We start from the raw sequence: 23,641 nt of genomic DNA, 5'->3' as shown, positions 1-23,641 counted from the left end.
GGAGCTCTTATTGAAGAGAAATAGTAAAAGTGAAAAGTTTTTGAATACAGTCTTATAGGAAGCCTAAAATTTTAGTATTAAAAAAGAGAAGTTCATGTAAGGCTAGATTCGGTCAAGCTAGATTAGGAGGAGTTTTTTATGCTTTTGTGCAAGAAAGCATGTAATCAACTTATGTACATCATAGTAATCAACTACAAAGCATATAATAGAGTAATGGTTAAGCTTTTTTATTTTAGTTTAGTTTTTCCTTGATTTCAAATAAGATCGTGCCCACTTTTGAGTCCTTTCCTTCTTTGTTGGCTACCTAAGGATCCATCTCCTCATGCAACTTCTATAGTTTGTTTACATCTATTTCAGCATGCACACATGACTCCAATTTAAAACCTATCAATGGATCAACATTTTTTTTTTTCAAACAAGGCTTTATTTCAAACCACGAGGTGAGGATGCCACCTGGGATTAATATCAATGTAGGGGCTTTGACCCAATAGTTTGCCCATGGGAGATGCTACAATCTTGAGGAAGAGGTATAGGTTCAGAGGTATTGGGAAATTCTACCTAGATGGGGATACATGTAGGTTTCAACTCGAGGGATCAAAGTCAGCAGTCCATTTGAAATGTGACAATGAGGAGCTCCTAAGCATCCATTAACCATAGCTTAGTAAGGTAAGAGCTACCTTGTAATAACCCCCCTATATCCCATAGGACCCCCTGAAAAAAAAAGTTTACTTGATTTTTTTTAATTTCCCCCTGTCAACGCCGCCAGGGCAGGAGGGAGGGGAAGTAGGAAATGTCAACGGTGAATCTGGAGATGAGTAGGAGATGACAAAGACGATGATGAAAATGAAGATGACAATGACGTCAATGGGGAGGAGGGGCACACGTGTGCCACCTCTCTCCCCCCCCCCCCCCCCACTATCTCTTTTCCCCCAGCTCATGATGGCAATTGCATGGCGGCAGGGTGTTTCTATCCACCTAGGTGGAGGTGGGGAGAAGGCCACAATATTCCTTCTCCCTATAAAACCTCCCCCCCCCCCCCCTTGGAACAAAGGATATACCACCTCTTTTTCCCCCCTCTAGCCGGCTGAGAGAGAGAGAGAGAGTCTCAGAGTAAGAGAGGGAAAGAGAGAGAGAGAGAGAAGAAGGCTCTAGAAGTTTCCTCCCCTCCTCCTATTGGAGAGGGGTCACAAATACCCCCCCCCCCTTTCCTTGCTATTTCCTGCAAGGGGTTACTGGGTGGAGTGTAAGAAATTCTTGCAAAAAGGAGTGCACCGAGAAAAGAGAAGTCCCGCATTCCAAGCTCAAGAATGGCCCCGAAGCGCAAATTCTCCCAAATGGCCGGGAAAGCTGCAACCACGGAAGGGGGTTCGAGCAAAGATGCCATTGCTAACACAAATGGGCTATCAGGTATAAATACCAACTTGCCACTCCAAACCCAGGCACCACTACGGTGTCTTGTCTTATGAATGGACTGTAGATCGTAATTGCCATGGAAAAAAACATGCTCGCAATTACTCAAAGATTGTGAAGGGTTTAGGTTACTCTTGGCTTGCAGGGGAGGTGAATGAAAGATTTATGCCATGAAAATCTTGAGGGAATAAAACCTAGGGCAAACTTAGAGACCCTGATAGAGTTTTAAGGAAGTAAGTGGTTACTAAATGATCAAATTGGGTCTTATTGGATTATCTAAGATCTTGTTGAAAACCCAACCCATGAGCTATAGAACCTAGGAAAAATTTACCAACTGGGAACTAATGGGTGTTGCTGATTGGAGGTAAGACCAATTGCGTAAATTCTCATTTTTATTGCATAGGAATGAGGAACCAAACAAGGGTATTCCCTACCCCCACCGAGGGCCATTGCAGTTGATACCAAGGCAAGAAAAATTCGAAGGTTGAATGCTAAGCGTTCAAAAAGGAACTCCACCTTAGCACGTGTTCTAAGCACTCACCCAGATTATTGTTTGTGCTTGTAATTTTAGGAGCATTATCTGTGAAAGGATTGTTTGACCCAAGCTCTCATAAGAAACTGATATAATAAATCACGTTAAATTCATGAAGAGGCACGCCAAACCACCCCCAGCTAGCCGCCAACCCTATCCAAGGGGGTTCTAAATAACCGTGACAGGAATATGGACTAAACCCGCCACAAGAGGTCTCTCCGTGGATTAGTTTGAATGTAGGAGGATGCTTGGATGCCAAGGAGGGCTCTGGCTGTAAATCCTCTACCTCCGAGTCCTACCCAAATGGTGTACGTGACTCAAGATGGATTCTTGAGGCCCTGTTACTAGTGCAAGGGCAGAAAACTTGGAGGAAAATAAGATGCATCCTCACAGATTGCAAGATTCGTCCCTTTGGACGATGGGACTTGTATCTCAACTGAAATGTTAATATAAAGTTTACTTCCAAGGAACTTGTCTAAACTATTTTTGTGTCAGTGCATAAATTTACGTAAAGGAACATGTGGCTAATGGGTTAATTAAGGAAGTTGTTTGTATATGTTACCACTAATGTGCCCTTAGGTAAGTAGAAAACTAAAGCTAACAAGGAAAGTGGGTGGATGGAACCCCCCACGAGTCCGTCCTACGGCAGGGTGGTCCCAAAGAACTGAGTGGCTTCTCAATATTCAAATTGCGATGAAGTATTGACCTTAGATATTGTAGGGTAGAACCCTTGCTAATATCGTTTTAGGGGACCGAAATGAAACTTTATCCTACGGGTAGAGAGGTCGAGCAATGCATCCCTCTCGTTTCCCATTCTCTTTGAACTAAGTGTGATATGAGTCCACCTCGGTTTAGATTCTCTATGCAAAGTAGATCAACGCTAGAAGGCTATAGCATGACTTGACCATTAGAAACCTAGAAAGTCTCAGGTCAATCCTAACAGGGTTGGCCGATACGCTTCGTTGTGGAGTAGACTCGGGATTCGCTATCCAACAAACCATGTGACATTCCATGGGAGTTCCAAACAACGTCTTTTAGATCAAACTCCCGATGGGCTACTAAAATGTATCGCGACTCAGGCACGTTACATACCTACTCATTCTCAAACAGGAAGAAGAAATAATTGTTTGGAAGATAATTCATGATCTAGGGTTTGCATCCTAGGGCCTCCCAATTATCCTTTACCCAATATCTCAAGAATTCCACAAGAGGTCTCACTCTATGGCACAAGCCAATCATAGCACAAGAATGATACAAGCTATTACAATTTTTTAATTCTGTTGTAGGGATAGAGAGGAAATTTTTATTACGTGGAATACCTAATTCAATGTTTTTTGGCATGCTACTTTATTAGGTCTTGTTGGGAACGAGAGGCAAGGCCCAAATCATCCCACTTGTCATCCTTATGTAAGCAGATGTTGGCTTCCTTGAGTAGAGCTCTACTAATGTTCAGGAGTTGCATTGCTATTAGGCTCTTTAGTTTCTTAGAAACTCTGCCTTTTACCATCAATAGCTCCTCCACCAACTCTATCCAGTTGGTGTGTCAAAGGCCTCCCAAGTCACCTAGCTGAGTACCAAAGGATCGTATTTCTCCTCCTCCCAAAACTAGTCACTGCCTTCCTCTCTTCCCCAAATGCCATGTGCTCCTTGGGTGAGGTATTGCATAGAGAGGCCATTGAAGAGTAGGTTACCAACAATATTAGCATAAGCCTTATGAAGCAACCTATCCATTCCAATGTCATGATGATATCCTTTGGGCAAATTGTGCCGAACGGAGGGAGGATAGGGGGAAGATTTCCCATAGAAGCTGAGGAGACCAAAGGCACACTTGGTGGGTGGGGCTCCATTCATGGCAAAGGAGTGGAGGCACCCCCCCCTGCAAGGGGGAGCATACCTAGGAGATTGTGACTAGCCACTTGAGAATAGAGCTCATTTGCAGGATTGAGGCAAGTTAGGGTTTACATGTACATTGCAAAGACACAATGGAATGGAACTAGAAAGTTCCATTACAACTCTCAATTACATACACATCTCTCTCTCTCTCTCTCTCTCTCTCTCTCTCTCTCTCTCTCTCTCTCTCTCTCTCTCTCTCTCTCTCTCTCTCTCTCTCTCTCTCTCTCTCTCTCTCTCTCTCTCTCTCTCTCTCTCTCTCTCTCTCTCTCTCTCTCTCTCTCTCTCTCTCTCTCTCTCTCTCTCTCTCTCTCTCTCTCTCTCTCTCTCTCTCTCTCTCTCTCTCTCTCTCTCTCTCTCTCTCTCTCTCTCTCTCTCTCTCTCTCTCTCTCTCTCTCTCTCTCTCTTTGCAATTTAGCCTACATCTCTAAGGGATCTTCGATTCCTAGGAAGGAGTCATAAGTTCTCTGAAATCCTTAGCATTACCATGCATCATGTCTCAAGCATGGCCTAAAATTGACTATTTTAGCCTATTGAAATAAGCAAATAAATTTTTCCTATTAATACAAACTATTTAGTATTCGATCTAGGTTGCAATGAAATACCCTACCTTAAATAAAAGGTACTCCCCCCCTGTGGGTCTTCTATTAAAATAGACTCCCCACCCATGTTGTTGCTTGTTTTTTACTCTCACCTTCTCCTAGTTCTGTATTCTACCAATCATCTATGTTGTTAAGCCCTCTGCTAAGCCTTTGCACCCTCCACTAAACCTTCTACTAAGCTCTCGTGCCCTTTCTGCACTCGCCCCAAAAGAAGGGCATTTGTGAGTTTGATGGCACTACAAGTCCACCCCTTGAAGAAACGTACATGTGACCACATAAACCATCCCTTGACCTATTTGCCACTAATGCCATGTTTTTCTCCTCAAAAAAATTCCCCCCCCCCCCCCATCACCTTGCAAGATTATCACCTTAGGGATCATTGCCAAGCAATTGCTAGATTTAGTTTATAGCCAATGGTCACCTTTCATTTGGTAATGGTCCTCCCACAAAGGGCTTGCCATAATTGGGGTATTTGGGGTCACTGCCAAGCAATTCATTGCAACTCATTGTCATGAAGAAGCCTCTATCACTTGTTAATAACCCTCCCCTACTTGCCCCCCTTAAAAAATTCCAATTCTTTTGTGCTCTTTGAGGGTCGCCACCAAGCAGTCCATGCCTCATAAGTGTCACCTAGTAGTAGCCTCTATCACTTGATAGAGACTCTTTGAGGGTCACCACCGAGAGATTCATGGCAACTCATTATCATGGAGCAACATCTATCACTAGGTGGTGACCCTCCTTTAGTGTTCCCCCCCTAAAAACTTTGGTTCTTTTGCAATCTAAGGGTTCGCAAGACCTCTAAGTGCTAGGGCATAGACATGCGATGGACCATCTCAACAGTCCTCACACTTTAGGAGATTGACAAACACTTTATTGCCTTATTTTTTAGGATGCATATTTCCTTAGTATTCGTGCTCACATGGTGATAATCATGCCTAAGGATTTCCATAGATTGCATAACTAGTGACTCTGTTATGGTAGGGTTCTAAATCCCATAGAGATCTTAGACTGTCTTATGTAGGAGATTCTCGCCATCACCTCTTTTTACTCATAAGCTAGGTTGAGATCCCCTCTCCCCCATGAAAGGGACGCATGCTTGCAAAGAACACAACTCAAGGATCTCCTCAACCCCATCGAGCCCTAATTTGAGCCCTCAACTGATCCCGAAACCCAATCTAAAATGCCCTAACACGAGACCCATCCCCTAACCCCAACTTGAGACACAAGCTCGTGTCCAAGCCCCATCCCAAGTCCAAGCTTGAATCTCGACCTGAGCTGATCTGAAGCCTTGAGCTACAAGCCCCAACCCTAGTCCACACCTAACACCCGAACACACCTAAGCTAGCACTTGCATTCAAGCCCCATCCTCCACCTATGCCAGCACCTCTACACTTAAGTCCCCCCATCCCACACCTATACTAGCATTCAAGCCCATGCTAGTGCTCACATGTGAGCCCCAACCCACACTTGTGCGAGTAGTCGTACCGAAGCCTACTGCCTCTTCCTCACTCCTCTTCCTTGGCTCAAGCTTCCACATCCAATTCAACTCATCCTGGATCTCGATAATCTCCGATTTTGATGAAGGGGCAAGATGCTCTAAATAAGGAGCTCAACAACTTCCTTAGCCACACAAGGAGTAGCTAGAGTCACCCACTCAAGTTGTTTTAGCCTTAAGAGGGCGGCAGAAGGTGGTAGAGATCGATGATTTTGACATTCAGGTGCTTTCTCACCTTGATGATGAGGAGCTCACCAACTTCGTTGTTCTTACCCTCCAATTGTAAGTCTTTATTGTCTATTGTTTGAGAATCTTTATCCTTGTTCTTATTAGGTATGTTGACTTGATCATCTTTTCTATTTCTTGTTGTTAATAACTATGTAATATATTTACTGCCCACCAGAGGTCCAAAGGGTCTTATGTTGCCTTGACCCATTGATTTTGGGGCCTCTCCAAAATAATGACACTTCATTTTTTACAAATTTTGAATTTGGTTTCTTAGATAGCTCTTAATGATCTATGAATTATTTTCATGGCTTGAGGATTAAGTGCTTGATCAAGAGTATAGCTTGTTTGCATACATGATCTATTTCTAGCCTTGTTTTCCTACTAATGCTTTGGAATTTTTATCTAGTATGATTAATTTTAAAGGTATTACTAAAGTTTGATAATGTAGGATCTACATGCAAGCATAAGTTATTTTACAAATATTATTGGCAAGGAAGCCCAATAGTAATAAGTACCCATGCCTCTCCCTTTTGAGGTAAGTTTGTGTTCATCAACTTGGCATGTGTCTTTAGAGCTACATGCAAACTTGTATGCTACCAAGAGCACCTTCTAGTAGAGTACCACCTTGTAAATAATGTGGCTACATGGGTTATGTGAGTTCCACAACAACCTATGTCTTTCTTCTCCTGAACTATATATTTAAACTTCTAAATGTGAGTGTATTTTGTAATGCAAGCTTATTTTTCCAATCAAAGCTCACATTTTGTAATAATGATTTTTGTATAGGATATTGATATACAAATATCCTCCCATTTTAATTCAAAGAATTTCAAAGTCACTACCATTCAATGTTTTGTATTTGCTATTGTTGAAAGACGCAAAGAGATGAAGCGAAAAGATGAATTTGCTAGAGAGAGAGAGAGAGAGAGAGAGAGAGTACAGGAGGTGCCATGTTGAAGAATCCCAGCTAAGGGCTATGTGAGAGCAACTTCAAGTCATGAGACAACTCAAAATTGATCAGGCAAACATCAATCATTGGTTGCAATCAAGAGCAATAGAGAGGGGGTCACAAGCGATAAAGAGAGGGTCGCAACATATGTATGCCTCGTGGCGTGATATGGAGGAGGTGATACGTCAATCTCAAACCTCTTGTCCAACCTTCTCGCCAACCACAACCTCCTTGTCTAATCCCACTACTGCCCATGTAGTTGACCCCTCTTGAGGAAACCATCAACCCTAACCTTCAAGGCCTTAAACTATGTGATTTTGCAAAGGCTCGTCACTTTGTACATAGATGAGAATCTGGAAATGAAAAAAAAAAGGCCCTCATAGTGCCAAACTTATTGATTACATTTATTTGGTAACAATACCTTTCTTATGTACAAAAGACTTGTGAAATATGTCTTTCCTATGTAGAAAAGGCATGTAGCCATCTCCACAAATACAATTTTGCAAGTCTAACTAATGGTTTTCTAATGAAAATGCAAAGCATTCTTTGTTATCTATCTGCACTTTTCTTTTCTTATTGGAACCTAGAAGACATTGAGAGGGTAATTAGAGATAATATGATGCATATCCTTTGATTCTATGAATTTAAAGAAAAATAAGAAATGCAAATAATAATATACATTTATATCATCAATATAGAAGGTAAAAGAATAAGGAAGTTGGATGTCTTCATTGTGTAAGTTGTTCCTCAATTGTTGTAATGTGCTTAATGACACTAGCTCCATAATGATCAAAAGTTCACTATACATCCAAACATCAATATCTTGATTTGAATCCCTAGAAAATTCCCTCATGTCTTGGTCTAATGGCACCAACTTTGTACAAACACGACGCCATCTTCTGTACAAAAATGCCATGATAAAGTTTTGAGTGGCAATCATATACTTACAAGCAATAGAATCTAGTTGCACCTTGCAAGCAATTCCATCTTCCACCTTTGTTTCCTAGCTTGTGTCCACAAACTCTAGGATACTATCTATATCAAGGCACTACACATGGAACATGGTTCTTGAGTTTCGCACTTGAGCGGTAGAGCCGAAGCCTCACAAATATGGTAATGAGCATAAAAATAGTTATTTTGTTGTGTTTATTTGAAATGTTGGTCTTTAGGCATTTATGTACCTCATGAACAATTTTACACCTATAACTCTCACTTATTCTTGAATCTAGCAATGGCCACTCTCCACTTTTGAAATTTGAAAGAGGAATCTTGTCTAACATTCCCTACTACTCACTTGAGGAAAGTGATATGAAAAAATGGTTGTAGAAAAAGACGCACATCTCAACTAATGCTCCTTTGGTCCTTCGCTTGTAAAACTCTTCACCAATGGACGAGTGGATGGCATCTACAACATCTACCACACATTCCATTGGCTACCACTTCTCAATAGTTCATGGATACAAGTCTATTAACACTAAAGAGTCTATTAACTGCATGATGAATAAGAAACGTGGACCTTCATTCACAACAAAAAGTAGATGAAACCACAGTACACTAACAATTGGGTTTTATAGACAAAGAGATTAGAGGCATTGGGCTTAAGGTGAAGCTCCTTAAGCATGAAAACATATTGCACATTCACTTCTTTGATTGTCTTCTTAGAGCCAGCAAGCCTAAAATCGATTACTCTACCCTTCTAGCATGATTAAAAAGAGTTGGCAATTGAGAATCTCTTATGATTTCTTTATTGCATGATTATCCAACTTCCCTTTGCTATGGTCAAGGAAACCCACATGTCTTGCTCATTGAGTACACTATAAGTGACTATTTACTCAATGAAAGAACTAAGTCTTCTTGATCGAGAACACACTTTCATGGCATACGAAATGGTAAGCAAAAACATGTGACAAAGTGGAGGAAAAACAAAGAGGAACTCCAAAGGGTATGGAGTGGAGGGAAGATAGTTAGGAAATGAATTAAAATTTTCAAACAAGGAGAAGGTTTTACCACCCGTTTTTTTCTCCATAAGAGAAAAAGATGAAAAGCGATGAGCAAATTGTCCTATCGAGAAATAGCAATCACCTCATTTGGACTAATCATTAATCCACTTTACTACTGGAAAATAACAATTACTCCAATCATTTCAAGAAAACTAAGAATTTCAAAAATGCCAAATTGATTCTTGAGCAAAAGATTCAATAATGAAGGCCTTCTCATTGGGAAGAGCTCTCTCTCTCTCTCTCTCTCTCTCTCTCTCTCTCTCTCTCTCTCTCTCAACACTAATAAGGCTGAACAATGACCTCAAACTCACGCTTATGTCTATTGGCTAGATCAACAATATTCCTACTGCAAAAGTCAATGCATAATGCATTCTCATGGCCAAAATTTATGGTTTCTAGAATGTTTGCAAAAAACCATGAGTGATTTTTTGACCCAACACTTAGACATATAGACTAATCCTTATACTCCTAATTCCATTTTTCATGGATACTCTATTGTCATGCATTTTTAATTGGTGATAAGATTTTTGACCTACTTGACCTACTTTCCTATAACACTCATGGGGTATGATGATTGTGGTAAGATGGCAAACGCAATTTGTTTACTTGGATAGGAACGTCGGAAACACAATGCATGATAGCATTGATGGGGGATGGGATTTATGAGGGATATGTATCTCATTGGAATAAAGATATTGGTGTGCTCTCCACTTCTTTGAAACTACCCTCATTTTGAGCAATGGCTCTCCACAATCCAAAACTAATCCCTAATATTACTTCTGACAAGCATGCTAAAGAATCTCTAATGTGATTGGAATCCCTATCCCTAGTCCTAGGCTAGAGTTTTATATACAAAAGTCCAAACTCTTGCTTGTGGTAAGCATTTCTCTATGCAATATTAGACAACCAAATTACAAAGAGCATACATATGCTTTCTTGCTCAATCTATGGCTTCCATTGAGTTATTGAGTCTAATAATGCCCTTAAAAGAATCCTTTCTAAAAACCCATACAACATAGACCCAAATCCTTCATCATTATCGACCTCATTAATAGCTTGCCGCCTCATCTTATCCCTTGACCCTTGTCTTCTTCCCTTCTCCGATCACCATTACTATTCCATGCTTTCTTATGATGCTCTTCTTCATTTTCTCTCTCAACATTTGTTCTCTTACCGTGTCTACTCCCTCTTCCTCCTTCCTCAAAAGCCGTCATCTTCTTGCTTCCACTTTTTCTCTTCTCCGTTTTTTTTTTGTTTTTTGGCCTAAGTTTTATTGCAATATGAACTGTCAACAAGGAAGATTTCACTAGTTGAACTTTAGATATCCCATTGTTCCTTTGAGCCCATGCTCCTCAAGACAGTTGAAAATTACACCCACTTAAGTAGTGCAACATGTACGCTCTACCACATTCGAAAATGCTTTAGGGCATGTTGAGTTCACATTTTTCTATGAACCACTTGAATATATTAGTTAAAGCACCTGCCATCAATAAATTAGCTAAACGTTACCCCCATTGCATGGCAGAGCTCTAATTGACAACAATGTAGACACTCAAAATCTCCTTTGTCATTACTAGTATTCACTTGATTGACATCTATGGGAGGTTCCATGGTCTCAAGACACTTAAATTGGATAAACATTTGAAGTTATTTATCAATTAATGAAAGGAATGAACAGAAGCATGTAGCATATGCTTGAAATTAAAGCCCTCACAATTCCTTTGGCAAAGGTCAATAACATCACAAGCATTTAGCAGCATTTTCTCTTATCATAGCCAAAGCATTAAACAATGCTAGTCTCCTGTCAATTCTAAAAAATCATCTGTTCTTCTCAGCTAGGGCCAAGGTTAAAGGTGCTAGAAGCAGTAAGCATGTGTTCTCCATTGGAAAAATAATCACGACACAAGGGCACCATCTTTGAAAGGCACAGCTCAAGATTATTGGCCATTGCAAATTTGCATGCACAACCACTCCCAGCCCTTCGCAATCCTGTGGTTTTTAGCATGCCATTGAGTGATATGTGGCATGAGGAGGGCATCAATGTCATAATTTGTAGAAAGCAAGGTGGATATAACCTTGCACAAAATACCAAGTGGTGAAATCTCCTTTGTAACCATCAGTTTTTCCCCTGAATATTTTGACTTGCATGCTTGGCAAGACAACCTTTCAGCGAAAAACAAAGAAACGGAAAAACGGAAACAACACAGCATTAGTAAGAAAAAAGCATGTCAGTAGCATAGGTAACAGTTTATCATGTGACCCTCTTGCTACTCTGTCCAAATTACAAGCATTTGGGATTATTTATTCTTCATTAGAACCACAGAAATTAGGAATGAGTTATTCTCCTGCTGCTGGTTCTATTGGGGCGAATGGATATCACTGCTCATCTTCAAGGTTCAAAAGAATACACTATGAAGCAAGGACATTATTAATGAAAAGCATGCCGGGCTCAAGCCTACTTGCTCGACTTTGGCAGCCTTGACAAAAGACTCAACTGAAGCAGGCATCTTACCCCACTCAGTGTAACAGCTTTTTCATGCCTTGGAATGATGTAAAGGGTGGCAAGTCCCCATCAGGAAAGTCTTGATGTCATGTGCACGCTGTTGCTGAAAGTGCACATTGAAATAAGGACTGCAGAAGGTATATGATATTCCTGATACAACATAGAGCCAAGGGAATATTTGTTTTACCACCTGTTTCATACCCGAAGCAAATCATTTTTTCTTGCCAACTGCAGGCAATGGTTGTTCTACCCAGTCCCTTCCATCTTGAATTCCTGACATAATCATCAGCCGTGCAACACAGCACTACACTCACCATAAGGACTGCACAAGGTATATGATATTCTAGACACGACATAAAGATGAAGCAAGCCTTCTCTTACCACCTGTTCTATATGATATTCTAGACATGACATAAAGCCAAGGAAGCCTTCTCTTACCACCATAAGGACTGCACAAGATATAGGATATTCTAGACACAACATAAAGCCAAGGGAAGCCTTCTCTTACCACCTGTTTTATACCAGAAGCAAATCCTTTTTTGTTGCCAACTGCAGGCAAGGGGTTGTTTAGTGGCATCTACACACAGTTCCTTTAATCTTGAATTCCTGACACAATCACCAGTCATGCGATGCAGCACTACACTCACCTGTGTAGATAAGCTCCCCAAGAAATTTTAAGCACAATTTGATGGACATGGTGATACACCAGGTTAACAAAGCTTTGGGTCTGTTAGAAACATGTTGGCTCTGCCATCCCACAGACTTACAAACAGCCCCCTAGCTGATCTTATCTTATCTTAAGCCCGACAAAGAGCAGTCTATTAGCATGCTCGACCCCAGAATACAGGGTACTCAATATCTCTGACCTGAGCTTCACTTCTACAGAACAAATGCCCTCATCACAGCTATACTTTAAATTTTGCTCTTGTTCTCATATCATAAGGTGGTTGTGCAGTCCTCCTTGCCATCCACATCCCCCCCCTCTGCTCAGTTCTCAGCACTGCCAGATCCAGCTCAAGCTGAGAGCATATGTGAAACTTAAATCCTTGATCATAGGGCCTTTAACAAGTAAGCCACAACATACAAAGATCATTTAATCTCTCCATAGGGCATGGATGTTTCATAAGCATTCAAGCAATCAATTAATGAATCATTCCATGAACAGCTTTCTCAACTTAGGTTCCAAATTGCTGCTGGAAATTGCCTTAGGATACACTCACTAAACCCACTTTAAATAGATTCAAGTACAACTATTCTGTTTAGCTGTCAATGCAACATTACAAGCTAAATAAGAGAACTGGAGCTTGAGCAAATCAGACAAACGCTCATCCGGTAGGAGATGCCAGATTCGTCACAAATAAAGGTTTTTCTCCAACCAGACTGCATGTTACAGCAAATCAGCAGTGGGAACAAATTTACAACCAGCTAGAATACAGATGGGGACACAAGCATGCACCTCTCTTTTTATGAGTCACCAAACATAATAGGCTCGTAATGATTTCTACCTGTTACGAGCTTGTTAGAACAAAATATGGAATCCACTGCCGCACCCTAACAGTAGAATTCATGCTGTGAGAAAGCATACACCTGATGCTCTGAAAAGTTGTCTTCAAAGATGCTAGCATCTTGACAGAGTGCATTAGCAGTTAGACAAGACAAACTTCACTGAATGACACACGTGCAGGTGGTAAACACATCCTCCTGATCTTCATCTGAATCTTCTGAATCACTGCAAAGACAGACAACCAAAAATATGAACATCAACATAGCCGCATATATGAAGACTAGTGACTGGCAACTGTCTATTTCTTTATGTATCAAAACTTAACTGGTGCATTTATGCAGAAAATGAACTTTGCAACCACTTCAACTTTTGTTTTCTCAATAGATTCAGCAGTGAAGTCGGACAAATAGGCCAGTGTGAGAGACTTCGAAAGAAACAAGAGAACGCCAAAGTTTAAGGAGGAGGAGAATTCAGCAGCTGAGTCTCCATTGGGATTTAAGGACTAGTCAAAGTCAGAGAAGCATCTGCTTGCTCTTCAGCGTATCAAACAGGATGCACAGGAATGCAATCTCATCAGCAGATTAGTTAGTATGTCAGAGAAGAATAATGTTTCCACGTGTCCACCTAAAACCAAAGGCAATTAGAACATTTTTTTGACTTGGTTCCCACCTCTGATAGCATAACTGGGACAGAAACAGACCATAGAGACCACCCTTTATGTTGACAAGTAACCCACAACAGTTCATTGGATGAGATGTTACAGAATATATTGAAAGATTCGAGACTTTGTCTGATGATGTATGGTTTGTCAAAAGTAAAATCTGACAAACATAAGAATCTAGAGTTGTTGGAGCTACTTCTAGTATCTTTTGAATCTTTGAGAGAATCATGGATTTTAGCATGAAATTGTCAGCCATTATGGATAGATCCAGTAAGATAGATCATTTCTTTTCATTCAAAGCTCTACATGTTCAAGACATTTACATGCCATAGATCTTCAAGCCTGGGTGTCTAGAATCAACAAATTCTAAAGCTATCAATGTGTTCTAGAGTTCATCATTTGCAATTTGGGACCATAGTTGCCTGGAATTTCGGAAATGGCGAAACAGAAATGGGTTTCGGAGTCACAAACGGAGTTTCAATCTGAGGCTGAAACAGCAAAATAGGGAAACAAATTTTACATCTATTTCTAGGAATCTTTTAATATTAGACATATATAAATGGGTGATATCATTTATATGTTGAACATCTACACCAAATCACTTAAATTCCTCAACAATATAGAGTATACATGTAACTTTAGAAGAGATACTTTAGAAGAGATTTGAGAAGTATACATGATTCTACCAAAGATTTAAGACAATAAGACTGCAAAATCATAATCGATGAGTTTTAAAAACTTTCAAGATCAAGATTTAGAAGTTAAAACCTAATATGAAAGATTGCAATATGCCATGGCCCATGAATGATGATCACAAGACTCAACACTCAACAGCTGTAAACAAATATTATGTTATATAGACTCCAAAAATAGGGTACTCCGTAAACATTGCATGAAAACTAAATACAACTACGTTACCGTAGGATGTGCATTACCACTAACACGAGCAAGATCATCCTTCACTCATGTAACACTCCCCATGCATATGACATGGTGGTAGTTACATTCCCACAGCTTCGAGCCACTGCTAGCTCCAACGTTGCTAATGATGTGGATGTGGCTCTAAAATGTATCCTTCACCATGGTTGTTCCTTGCTGGAAATAGAGGAAACCAGCAGCAAAGTTGGGGAAAACCAGCTCGAACCAATGCGGACAGCCAAGGACAAAGAGAGAGGGGGATTGCTAGCTAGAAACACTAAAAAACAGCTCCAAATCCGAGGGAAAACTATTGCAAATAGTGTGGACAGGAAAGCAAAAGGATTGGGCAGCTGAGAAATGAGGAATGTAGGGTTTCAAGGCTGTAGACAGCAATACAGGTGAAAGGGGGGAAGCAAACAGCAGGTAGGGAGAGTGATCAGCTGAGAAAGAGGGTGGAGATCAAATGAAACAGTGAGCAATCTGCATGCAGCAAGGCAAATATAAACAGTCTGCTGTCATGAAACTAGTTGAGTTACCCTGCCTATCCTGAATGAAGGAATCGATTAGGCACGGAGATTGAGGCAGACAGTCATTACGCGTAGTGAGAGAGACAGGGAGAGTGCAAGAGAGCAGAGTATAGAGTGAACACGTTTTTTTAGGTACAATGACAAGTGTACCACTTTAGGTTTTTAGATAGATATATGTATGAAAGTACAATGTGCTAAGGGTGTGTTCACACCCGTGCACATATAAAAGGCACGATGGCCCTTTATTTCCAACAACCTCCCACCTAAAGGCAATGTGCCTTAAGAGGAGAAAAGAATCAGCTAAGTCTAAGTATGTACAAAGCTGAAATAAATATATCTATCCAACTCCCATCATCTCTCGGCAATGAGCAAACCGCTCTACTAGAAGACCCTTCGTGAGAAGGTCTGCATGATTATCATCTGTATACACTTTGATAAGCTCAATGCTCTTGCTGTCAATTACATCTCTAATGAAGTGATACTTCACCTGTATGTGCTTTGTCTTTGCATGAAAGACAGGATTCCGTGCTAGCATGATAGCACTCTGACTATCACAATGGAGAACAGGTAACTCTGTGATGCCAAGCTCTCCCACCAGACGTGAAATCCATAAAGCCTCCTTACATGCCTCAATGGCAGCTACATACTCTGCCTCTGTAGTAGACAATGCAACACACTTTTGTAGCCTGGAGATCTAAGAGACCACTCCTCCTGTAAAAGTAAACACATACCCAGAAGTGGACTTCCTGCAGTCCGCATGACCAGCATAGTCTGCATCCGTAAAGCCAACAACAAATGCTTTCTGCTTTCCAAAGCAGATGCACAACTCCTTTGTGCCTTTGAGGTATCTCATAATACCTTTCACTGCATCCCAATGCTTCTTGCTAGGGGTTTCCATGTATCTACTAACCACTCCCACTGCAAAAGCAATGTCAAGACGTGTAGCAACCATAGCATACATCAAACTCCCAACAGCTGAAGCATATGGTATCTTGGCCATTTCAGCCTTCTCATCATCAGATGTAGGGCTATCCTCTGCACTGAGTTTCACATATGGAGGTAATGGAACCCCAATTGTTTTTACCCCCTCCATATTGAAACGCTGCAAAACTTTGGAAATATACTCCTACTAAGATAGATAGAGTAAACCTTTAGATCTATCTCTGAGTATTCACATACCAAGAATGTGATTTGCATCACCCAGATCCTTCATGTCAAAGCTGCCATGAAGACTTTGCTTCAATTAATCCAAGGCATGAGTATCCATGCCAGCAATCAGCATGTCATCAACATACAAAACCAAGATAATTAGGCTGCCATTTGCTGCCTTCTTGGTGTACAAGCAGTGATCCACTTGACTTCTATGAAAGCCTTGGGACTGCATGAATGTATCAAACTTATGATACCATTCTCCTGTTGCTTGTTTCAGCCCATACAAACTTCTTTTGAGTCTACATACCATTTGTTCTTTCCCTTGTTCAACAAACCCTTCAGGCTGCTGCATATATATGTCTTCATGCAGATCACCATGTAAAAACATAGTCTTTACATCCATCTGTATGAGCTCCATATCCTCAACTGCAACCAAGCCTAAAATGGTTCTCAATGTAGTCATCTTGACTACAGGAGAGAAAATCTCATCAAAGTCAATTTCATGCTCTTGCTTGTACCCCTTTGCAACCAATCTTGCTTTGTACTTTGGTGAGGAACCAGAAGTGACCTTCATTTTGTAAACCCATTTACATGGAAGGGTTTTCTGCCCTTTAGGCAACTGCACCAAGTCCCAAGTGCCATTTTTTTCAAGAGATTCCATCTCTGACAGCATGGCTTTATACCATTTCTTGTTGTCCTGTCTGTCCATTGCTTCCTTGAAGCAAGACGATTCACCACAGTCTGTCAACATGACATTAATTGCACCAGGAACAAATCTGTCAAGTTGTCTAGTAGCCCTAGACGATCTCCTAACCCAATGGTCATTGTTTGCTGCCTATTCCTGCAAATTTCCATTTTCAGCATGCTGTCCTAGCATTTCAGCCTGCAAATCAGCATTAACAGCTTGCTGTCCTGGCTGTTCCTGCACATGTAATGGCTCATTTTCATGGGCAATAGCTGGCTGATCATTTCCAGCATCATCTCTTGCATTTACAGGTTCATTTACAACAGGTATTTGCTGCTGTGCAGCGGGCACATTTTGCTGTCCAAAAGGTATTTCTTCTCGGAATACAACCCTACGGACCTCCTCAGTCTTTTCAGGTTGTTTGTGCATGAAATCTTCCCAGAAGATAACGTCATTGCTGCGCACTATTTTCCTTTTCTCGGGATCCCACAATTTATACCCCATTTCACCCTCGTCACCATATCCTAGGAAAATGCATTTACAGGACTTTGATTCAAGTTTGTTGCGTTTTTCTTTACAAATGTGCACAAAAGCCTCGCAGGCAAACACTTTCAAATGAGCATATGAAGATGGCTTGCCCGACCACGCTTCTTGGAAAACTCCCCCCCCCCCCCCCAAGACCTATTTGGTAACCGATTAATCAAGTGAACGGCTGTCATAACAGCCTCTGCCCAAAAACCATGGGGTAATGCAGCATAAGACAGCATCGTACGGACCTTATCCTGTATGGTCCGATTCATACGCTCTGCAACTCCATTTTGGGACGGATTATGAGGGGCAGTGAGCTCCCTCTTTATCCCTTTGCTGTCACAAAATGTTTGAAAGGCTTTGGACACATATTCCCCACCATTGTCAGAGCGAAGACACAAGTGTCTTATCTATCTGATTTTCAGCCAATTCCAAGAATTTTTTAAACTTGTCAAGCACTTCATCCTTGCTACGAATAGGATAAACCCATACTTTCCGTATAGCATCATCGACAAAGGTGACAAAATATTTCTTTTCCCCTAAAGATAATCCTGGCATTTAACATACATCTGAATGTACTAACTCTAGAGGAAAAGATTTCAAAGAAAGAGACTTTTTGTGAGAAGTCTGTGCATGTTTGCCATAAATACAATGATCACAATGCTCAAAATCAGCATAACGAAGACTAAGACAAGTAACCCAAACGAGAAAGCACTTTCATTCTAATTTGACTCATGTGTCCCAACCGGCCATGCCACAAAGAAACACTTGGCTGCTCAGTCACGACAACAACATGGTTATGCGCACTAGATACATGGAGTGGATACAACGTATCACTCTTGCAACCTCTGGCAATAACCCTAGATCCCTTACAGATCTTCCATTTTCCATCATCAAAGATGGTATGAAAACCATAATCAAAGATGGTATGAAAACCATCATCATCTAGCTGCCCAGTGCTGATCAAGCTTTTCTTGAGCTGAGGTACATGCCATACATGCTGAAGTATAAAGACAGAGCCATGCTGAAACTCTAACTGCACACTGCCAATACCTGCAATCTCACATGCATAGTCCCCAAAATGGACAACACCATGTCGATCCCCTGTATATGCGGAAAACCACTCACGATGAGGGGTGACATGAAAAGAAGCACCTGAATCAAGAATCCAAGTATGCATGTCATCATCTGTATCTGCAAGTAGAGCATGTGCACCAAAATGTGAAGAGACAAAGAGTACATCACTCCCACTGTCACTGTCATGAGTGACTGCATTCACCTCTTCAATTTTTACACTGTTTTTCTTAGACTAACTGTCCTTCTCTTCCTTGCAATCATCTGTCTTCTTGCCTTTTCCTTTCTCTTTCTTCCATTTGTAGCAGTCACGTTTAAAGTTACCCTTCTTGCCACAATGATGGCATTCAACATCTTTGCCATGTGATTTACTGCGTCCCTTGCCATCATATTTGTCCTTTTGTTGTGATCTGCCCCTAGTATGCAAAGCACTGGAAGACTTGCTGGATGAAAATGGAGTTAAACTCACTCAAGTGAGTAGACATTGCTATACCTTCTTTCATACGCAAATCCATAAGCTTTTCCAGCCAAAACACTTTACTTGCAGCGCTCTTCTTACATACAGTTCTTCCAGTCTAGTCCATATAGCATATACAGAATCCAAACCTTCAATGTTGAAGAGCAAGGCATCAGAAATCGATAGCTCTATGGTTGAGCGTGCAAGCTCATTTAACTCATCCCAATCATCCTGATCCATGTCCACAGGCTTTGCCCCTTTAGTTTTGATCGGCTTTGCCTGCTTCTTTTGTAACAGGATATTGTAGCACTGTTTTTGCCACACTGCAAAATTATGTGCGCCTTCAAGCTTCTTTATATGCATCGAATTACTGCTGTCATTGCTGCCAGCCATGGTTTTCAGCTCAAAAGTGACCAAAAAAAACCAGTAAATGCAGGCCCAAATTGTCACCCAAGTGACCAAGGTACAAACAAGTACCAATCAGCAATAAATGACCACACAGAAGTACAGATTTCAGATCTGTAATTCAGTTTTCAGAAGCACCAAACCAAGTGCTACAACATTATCCAACTGATTACAACTATTCCAAAAGGCATGTGCATCACTTTACATGAGAAATCCCAAAATTTCAGCTGCAATTTCTGTTGTACGTGTAACCACGGGCATAAAATTTGACATGAACGGTCAAAAGCCCCAAAATTTTGTGCTTAAAAGCGTCAAACACACATCTGCATTTCCTCTGTCATACATAGGGCTGTCCAATTTTGCCAAAATGAAGCAATTTCAGCAAAACCCCCAAATTTCACCAAGTATTGATGTCCAAATTGCGCGGAATTCAACCTGCATATACATAAGATGACCAAATGCTGCACAAATTTTTCCCAATTTGCAAAAGCCCCAAATTGCACGGGGTCCAATGTGCCTCATTGTCGAGAAATTGAGTCAATTTCAGCCCAATTTGTGCATGTACATGAAAAGCCCAAATGTCGGGGACAAAATGTCACAAATTCCTGCAATTTCTGAGACAAATATCACTATTGCATCTTGCGCGCATAAAATCTGGACAAATCCCCAAATTTTCCAAGTCCTGCGTGCCCTAATTTCAGTGAATTGAAAGAATTTCACTAAAAAAGTGAAAAGCCCAAAATTTCCGGGCAAATGTGTACCAACGTTGCAATTTTTGAGTCAAATTGTCCACTTCTGTATTGAGATCCCCAGATTCGAGAAAAGTCCCAAATTTCTGAGCCACTTTTGCACAGATCTGAAGTCTTGTGCTTACGCACGCGAAGCCTTGTCAGTGGGTGAAGCAATTTTTAGAGAAAAAAAAGTTGAATTTAGGATAGAAAAAGAAATCCGACGGGTCAATGGACCCATCAGCTGTGCAATGTAACACCCGCTGGACACGGCGCCTGTTCGCCGTCTCGTGACCTCTGTCTCGTGGCGCCTCGTCGCTGGCGTGGCCTCTCCCCCGCGTGCCCTCCGTCTGGTTGTTGTTCCCTATCACCTCTCGCGCAGCTCGACTGGTCACGAAGCAACAGCCTCCTCGTTCGTCAGCTCTATAGCCTGTCGCACGCTTGGTCCACGCCTGTCTCGCAGAGTCACTACCTACAGCTTACACCTGTGACTCTCCTGCTCGCCTTTGAGCTCTTGTCACGACGTTGGTCTTCTGCCTCAGCCTGACGACCGTCTGTAGCACCTTACGCTCTGATACCAGTTTGAAGGAATCGATTAGGCACGAAGATCGAGACAGACAGTCATTACACGCAGTGAGAGAGACAGGGAGAGTGCGAGAGAGCAGAGTATAGAGTGAACACGTTTTTTTAGGTACAATGACGAGTGTACCACTTTAGGTTTTTAGATAGATATATGTATGAAAGTACAATGTGCTAAGGGTGTGTTCACACCCGTGCACATATAAAAGGCACGATGGCCCTTTATTCCCAACACTGAAACAGCTCTCCCAAAACGTGTTTTGGGACCAGAACATTGCCATTTGGGCAACTATGTTTGGGACAAAACTTAATTTTGTCTTCATATCGATCCGAAACAGATGGGTAACAAATGCTCAAATACTTGTGATCTATTGAAATGTTATGACACAGAGATTGAATGGGATGTCTATGTCATTTTTATAGACATACCATTCATACTCCTCAAACAAAGTTCTATTCAAGATTTTTGGGAAGCCCCAACCGATTGTTGTCCATAATAAAGATCAAAGATGAAATCTTTGCTGCAAATAAGTTGTTTAAAACATAAAACAACATTTAGGCACAATAAAATTGCCATTGAAATCATTTGCTCAAGCTTGCACCATCCCCCACTTTCAATCTCATCAATGACTTGCTAGGAAAGATCTCAATCCTCTGGATCACAAACTCTTGTTCAAGAGAAGAGAAGAGAGGACAATCACGATGCAAATCACAATTAATAATGACTTCACAATCACTTTCACAGTAATTGTCCCCACAACTTACCATCACCATGAATAGCCTTGCAAGGCGTGCCATCCTACCTAGCCACAATATTTAATCAAATCAGCCCAACTTTCCACTTTGGTTGCACCATATCATCAAAACTTCATAAATGCATTTGTTGCTTGATATACAAAGACAGGACTATTTCCCATCAAACTTGACTTGCCTTGTACATGCAAACCTCGATCACATGACAACTAATGTGCCACAACTTCTTGCCTTACAACTCATTCCACTACTCACCATGCCATGGCCATGTACACAAATGCACCACATTCTCCCCTACAAGAATTGCAATTGTCTTCACTTGCATTGCACTCATGCAAATCCATGAATGTGCAATCAGCCTCTTTAAGGAGGGGTAGAAAGCAGTAGCCCATAGAAAGTGATAACTTGAACTTCACACCATTCCCTTCACTCCAAAGTATCGTCATTCATGAGTACGGGTTAATGTCCCCATAAGCAACCATAGCATCTAGTCACACCAAGTAAGCACCTCCTATGCTTGCACTCATCCAAGCAACTATGAAACATGAGAACTCCATTAACATAGCATCAACAACAAGATACCACAAAGAAGCCTCTGAACCACCAACTGGGAGCTCTCATTTTTGCATCCTCTTGCCCTCTCCTCCAAATAGATGCCTACAACTATGGACTACAAGACCTCACCTCCAAGGTGCGCATTTGATCCTCTTGTTGACACTCCTCTATGGCTAATATAACCAAATCCTAGTTGTCTCCCCATTACAGCTAAGCACACCTTTTGAGTAGCAATCACCAGCCACTTGTTTACCATCAATAGCCAATTTCATGGCCCCTCCAAAGACTTAAGAAACTACCCCCACATCAACTGAAATAGATGTATACAAGCTATCTGCATAGACACAACCTCATCATTAGAGAGAGACAATGTGTGAGAGTGAGGGAGAGGAAATATAAGTAGAAAAATGTGTTAGAATTTGGTAATTCTAGGCAGTGCCCCATGTATTTCATGTGGTGTAGACACTTATTCAAGTGCCAATGCAGTGTGTACCTAGCGTCTTTAAAAATTAAGTTAGTAACACTAGAAACTAGAGTAAGTTAGCCTAATTCTAGTTAGTTGGTGGAAGGCTGGTTAGGTCAAGTCATGACCTAAACTAGGTTGTACTTTCACTCTTTCAGTTTAGTTCAACAAGTACACTCTACACTCTTGCTGTAGCTCACTCACTGTTATTGCCTTGTTTCTCCCCCTCCATTGCTGGACCTGTTTCTCACACTTGGTATCAAAGCAACTTCTACGTGCGGATTTTGAACAGCCATCGTCAACCCATGCCACTCCGCCAAGATCTTGTTGCCACCAGCTTAGTTCAGCCCAAGGAAGAGTTTTCAGCACCTAGTTTTTGAAGAAGAGGAGCAGAGCCACATCATCCCTCAACCCGCTGCCCAGGCACAGCCACCATTGTTCTTGCACTACCCTACAAGCTCTCCTCTTTGAGCGCCCCCCTACAACTCCAACTAATGTGGCACCCCCCTACTCTTGCACACAGCCACCAATGTGCTAACCTCCCACCGCCTTGCTCCAACCATCACCACCTATCTACATCACCCCTACCTATAACGCCACTTGTCTACTAACACCGCTGCCCTACCTATCCCTACGGTGTCCTATTGTCGCTACCGGCTCCTCTCTACCCACCAACGCCGCCTGGCTTCCTCTGTCTCTGCCCACTACTGCCCGCTTCTACACCCTGGTCGCTAGCGTCCAACTAAGAGTGTTGCACTCATCACCGCCAAGAATTTCGTCTCAGCCAAGACAACTACTGCCGCCATCTAGCCACTCAAAGTATATGCATGCATATTGAGATACCCAACATTTGGGCTTTTGACCAAATCAGCTTCTCCTACGCACAATTAGACACCAAGAAAGCTCACATTGCCCAATTACAATTGGATTTGTGCAACAAACTTAGGGCTTTTGGCATGGAAGCTCCAACACACATCTTGAAGCAGATATCAGCTCTTATATGAGTGTCGAAAGAGATTGGCCAAGGAGAAGAAGGAAGACTC

At 41.5% G+C, this 23,641-nt stretch overlaps 1 protein-coding gene across 1 annotated transcript in view; it reads right to left on the bottom strand.

Annotated features, from left to right (window-relative positions):
* Window positions 1-11,275: 11,275 nt before the first annotated feature.
* Window positions 11,276-23,641, bottom strand: part of LOC148041934 (uncharacterized) — a 33,249-nt gene continuing 20,883 nt past the window's right edge. The window contains exon 4 of the mRNA XM_087684219.1: window positions 11,276-13,338. Coding sequence (XP_087540345.1) covers window positions 13,272-13,338 — 67 coding nt within the window. The 3' untranslated portion in view covers window positions 11,276-13,271. The remainder of the gene's footprint in view (window positions 13,339-23,641) is intronic.

The sequence above is a fragment of the Lygodium microphyllum genome, chromosome 1 (genome assembly GCF_053477565.2).
Source record: "Lygodium microphyllum isolate KBCC chromosome 1, Lygodium_microphyllum_v1.1.10, whole genome shotgun sequence".
NCBI lineage: Eukaryota > Viridiplantae > Streptophyta > Polypodiopsida > Schizaeales > Lygodiaceae > Lygodium > Lygodium microphyllum.
Note: the sequence above shows the minus strand (reverse complement) of the source record. Positions and strands in the feature narration are given on the sequence as shown.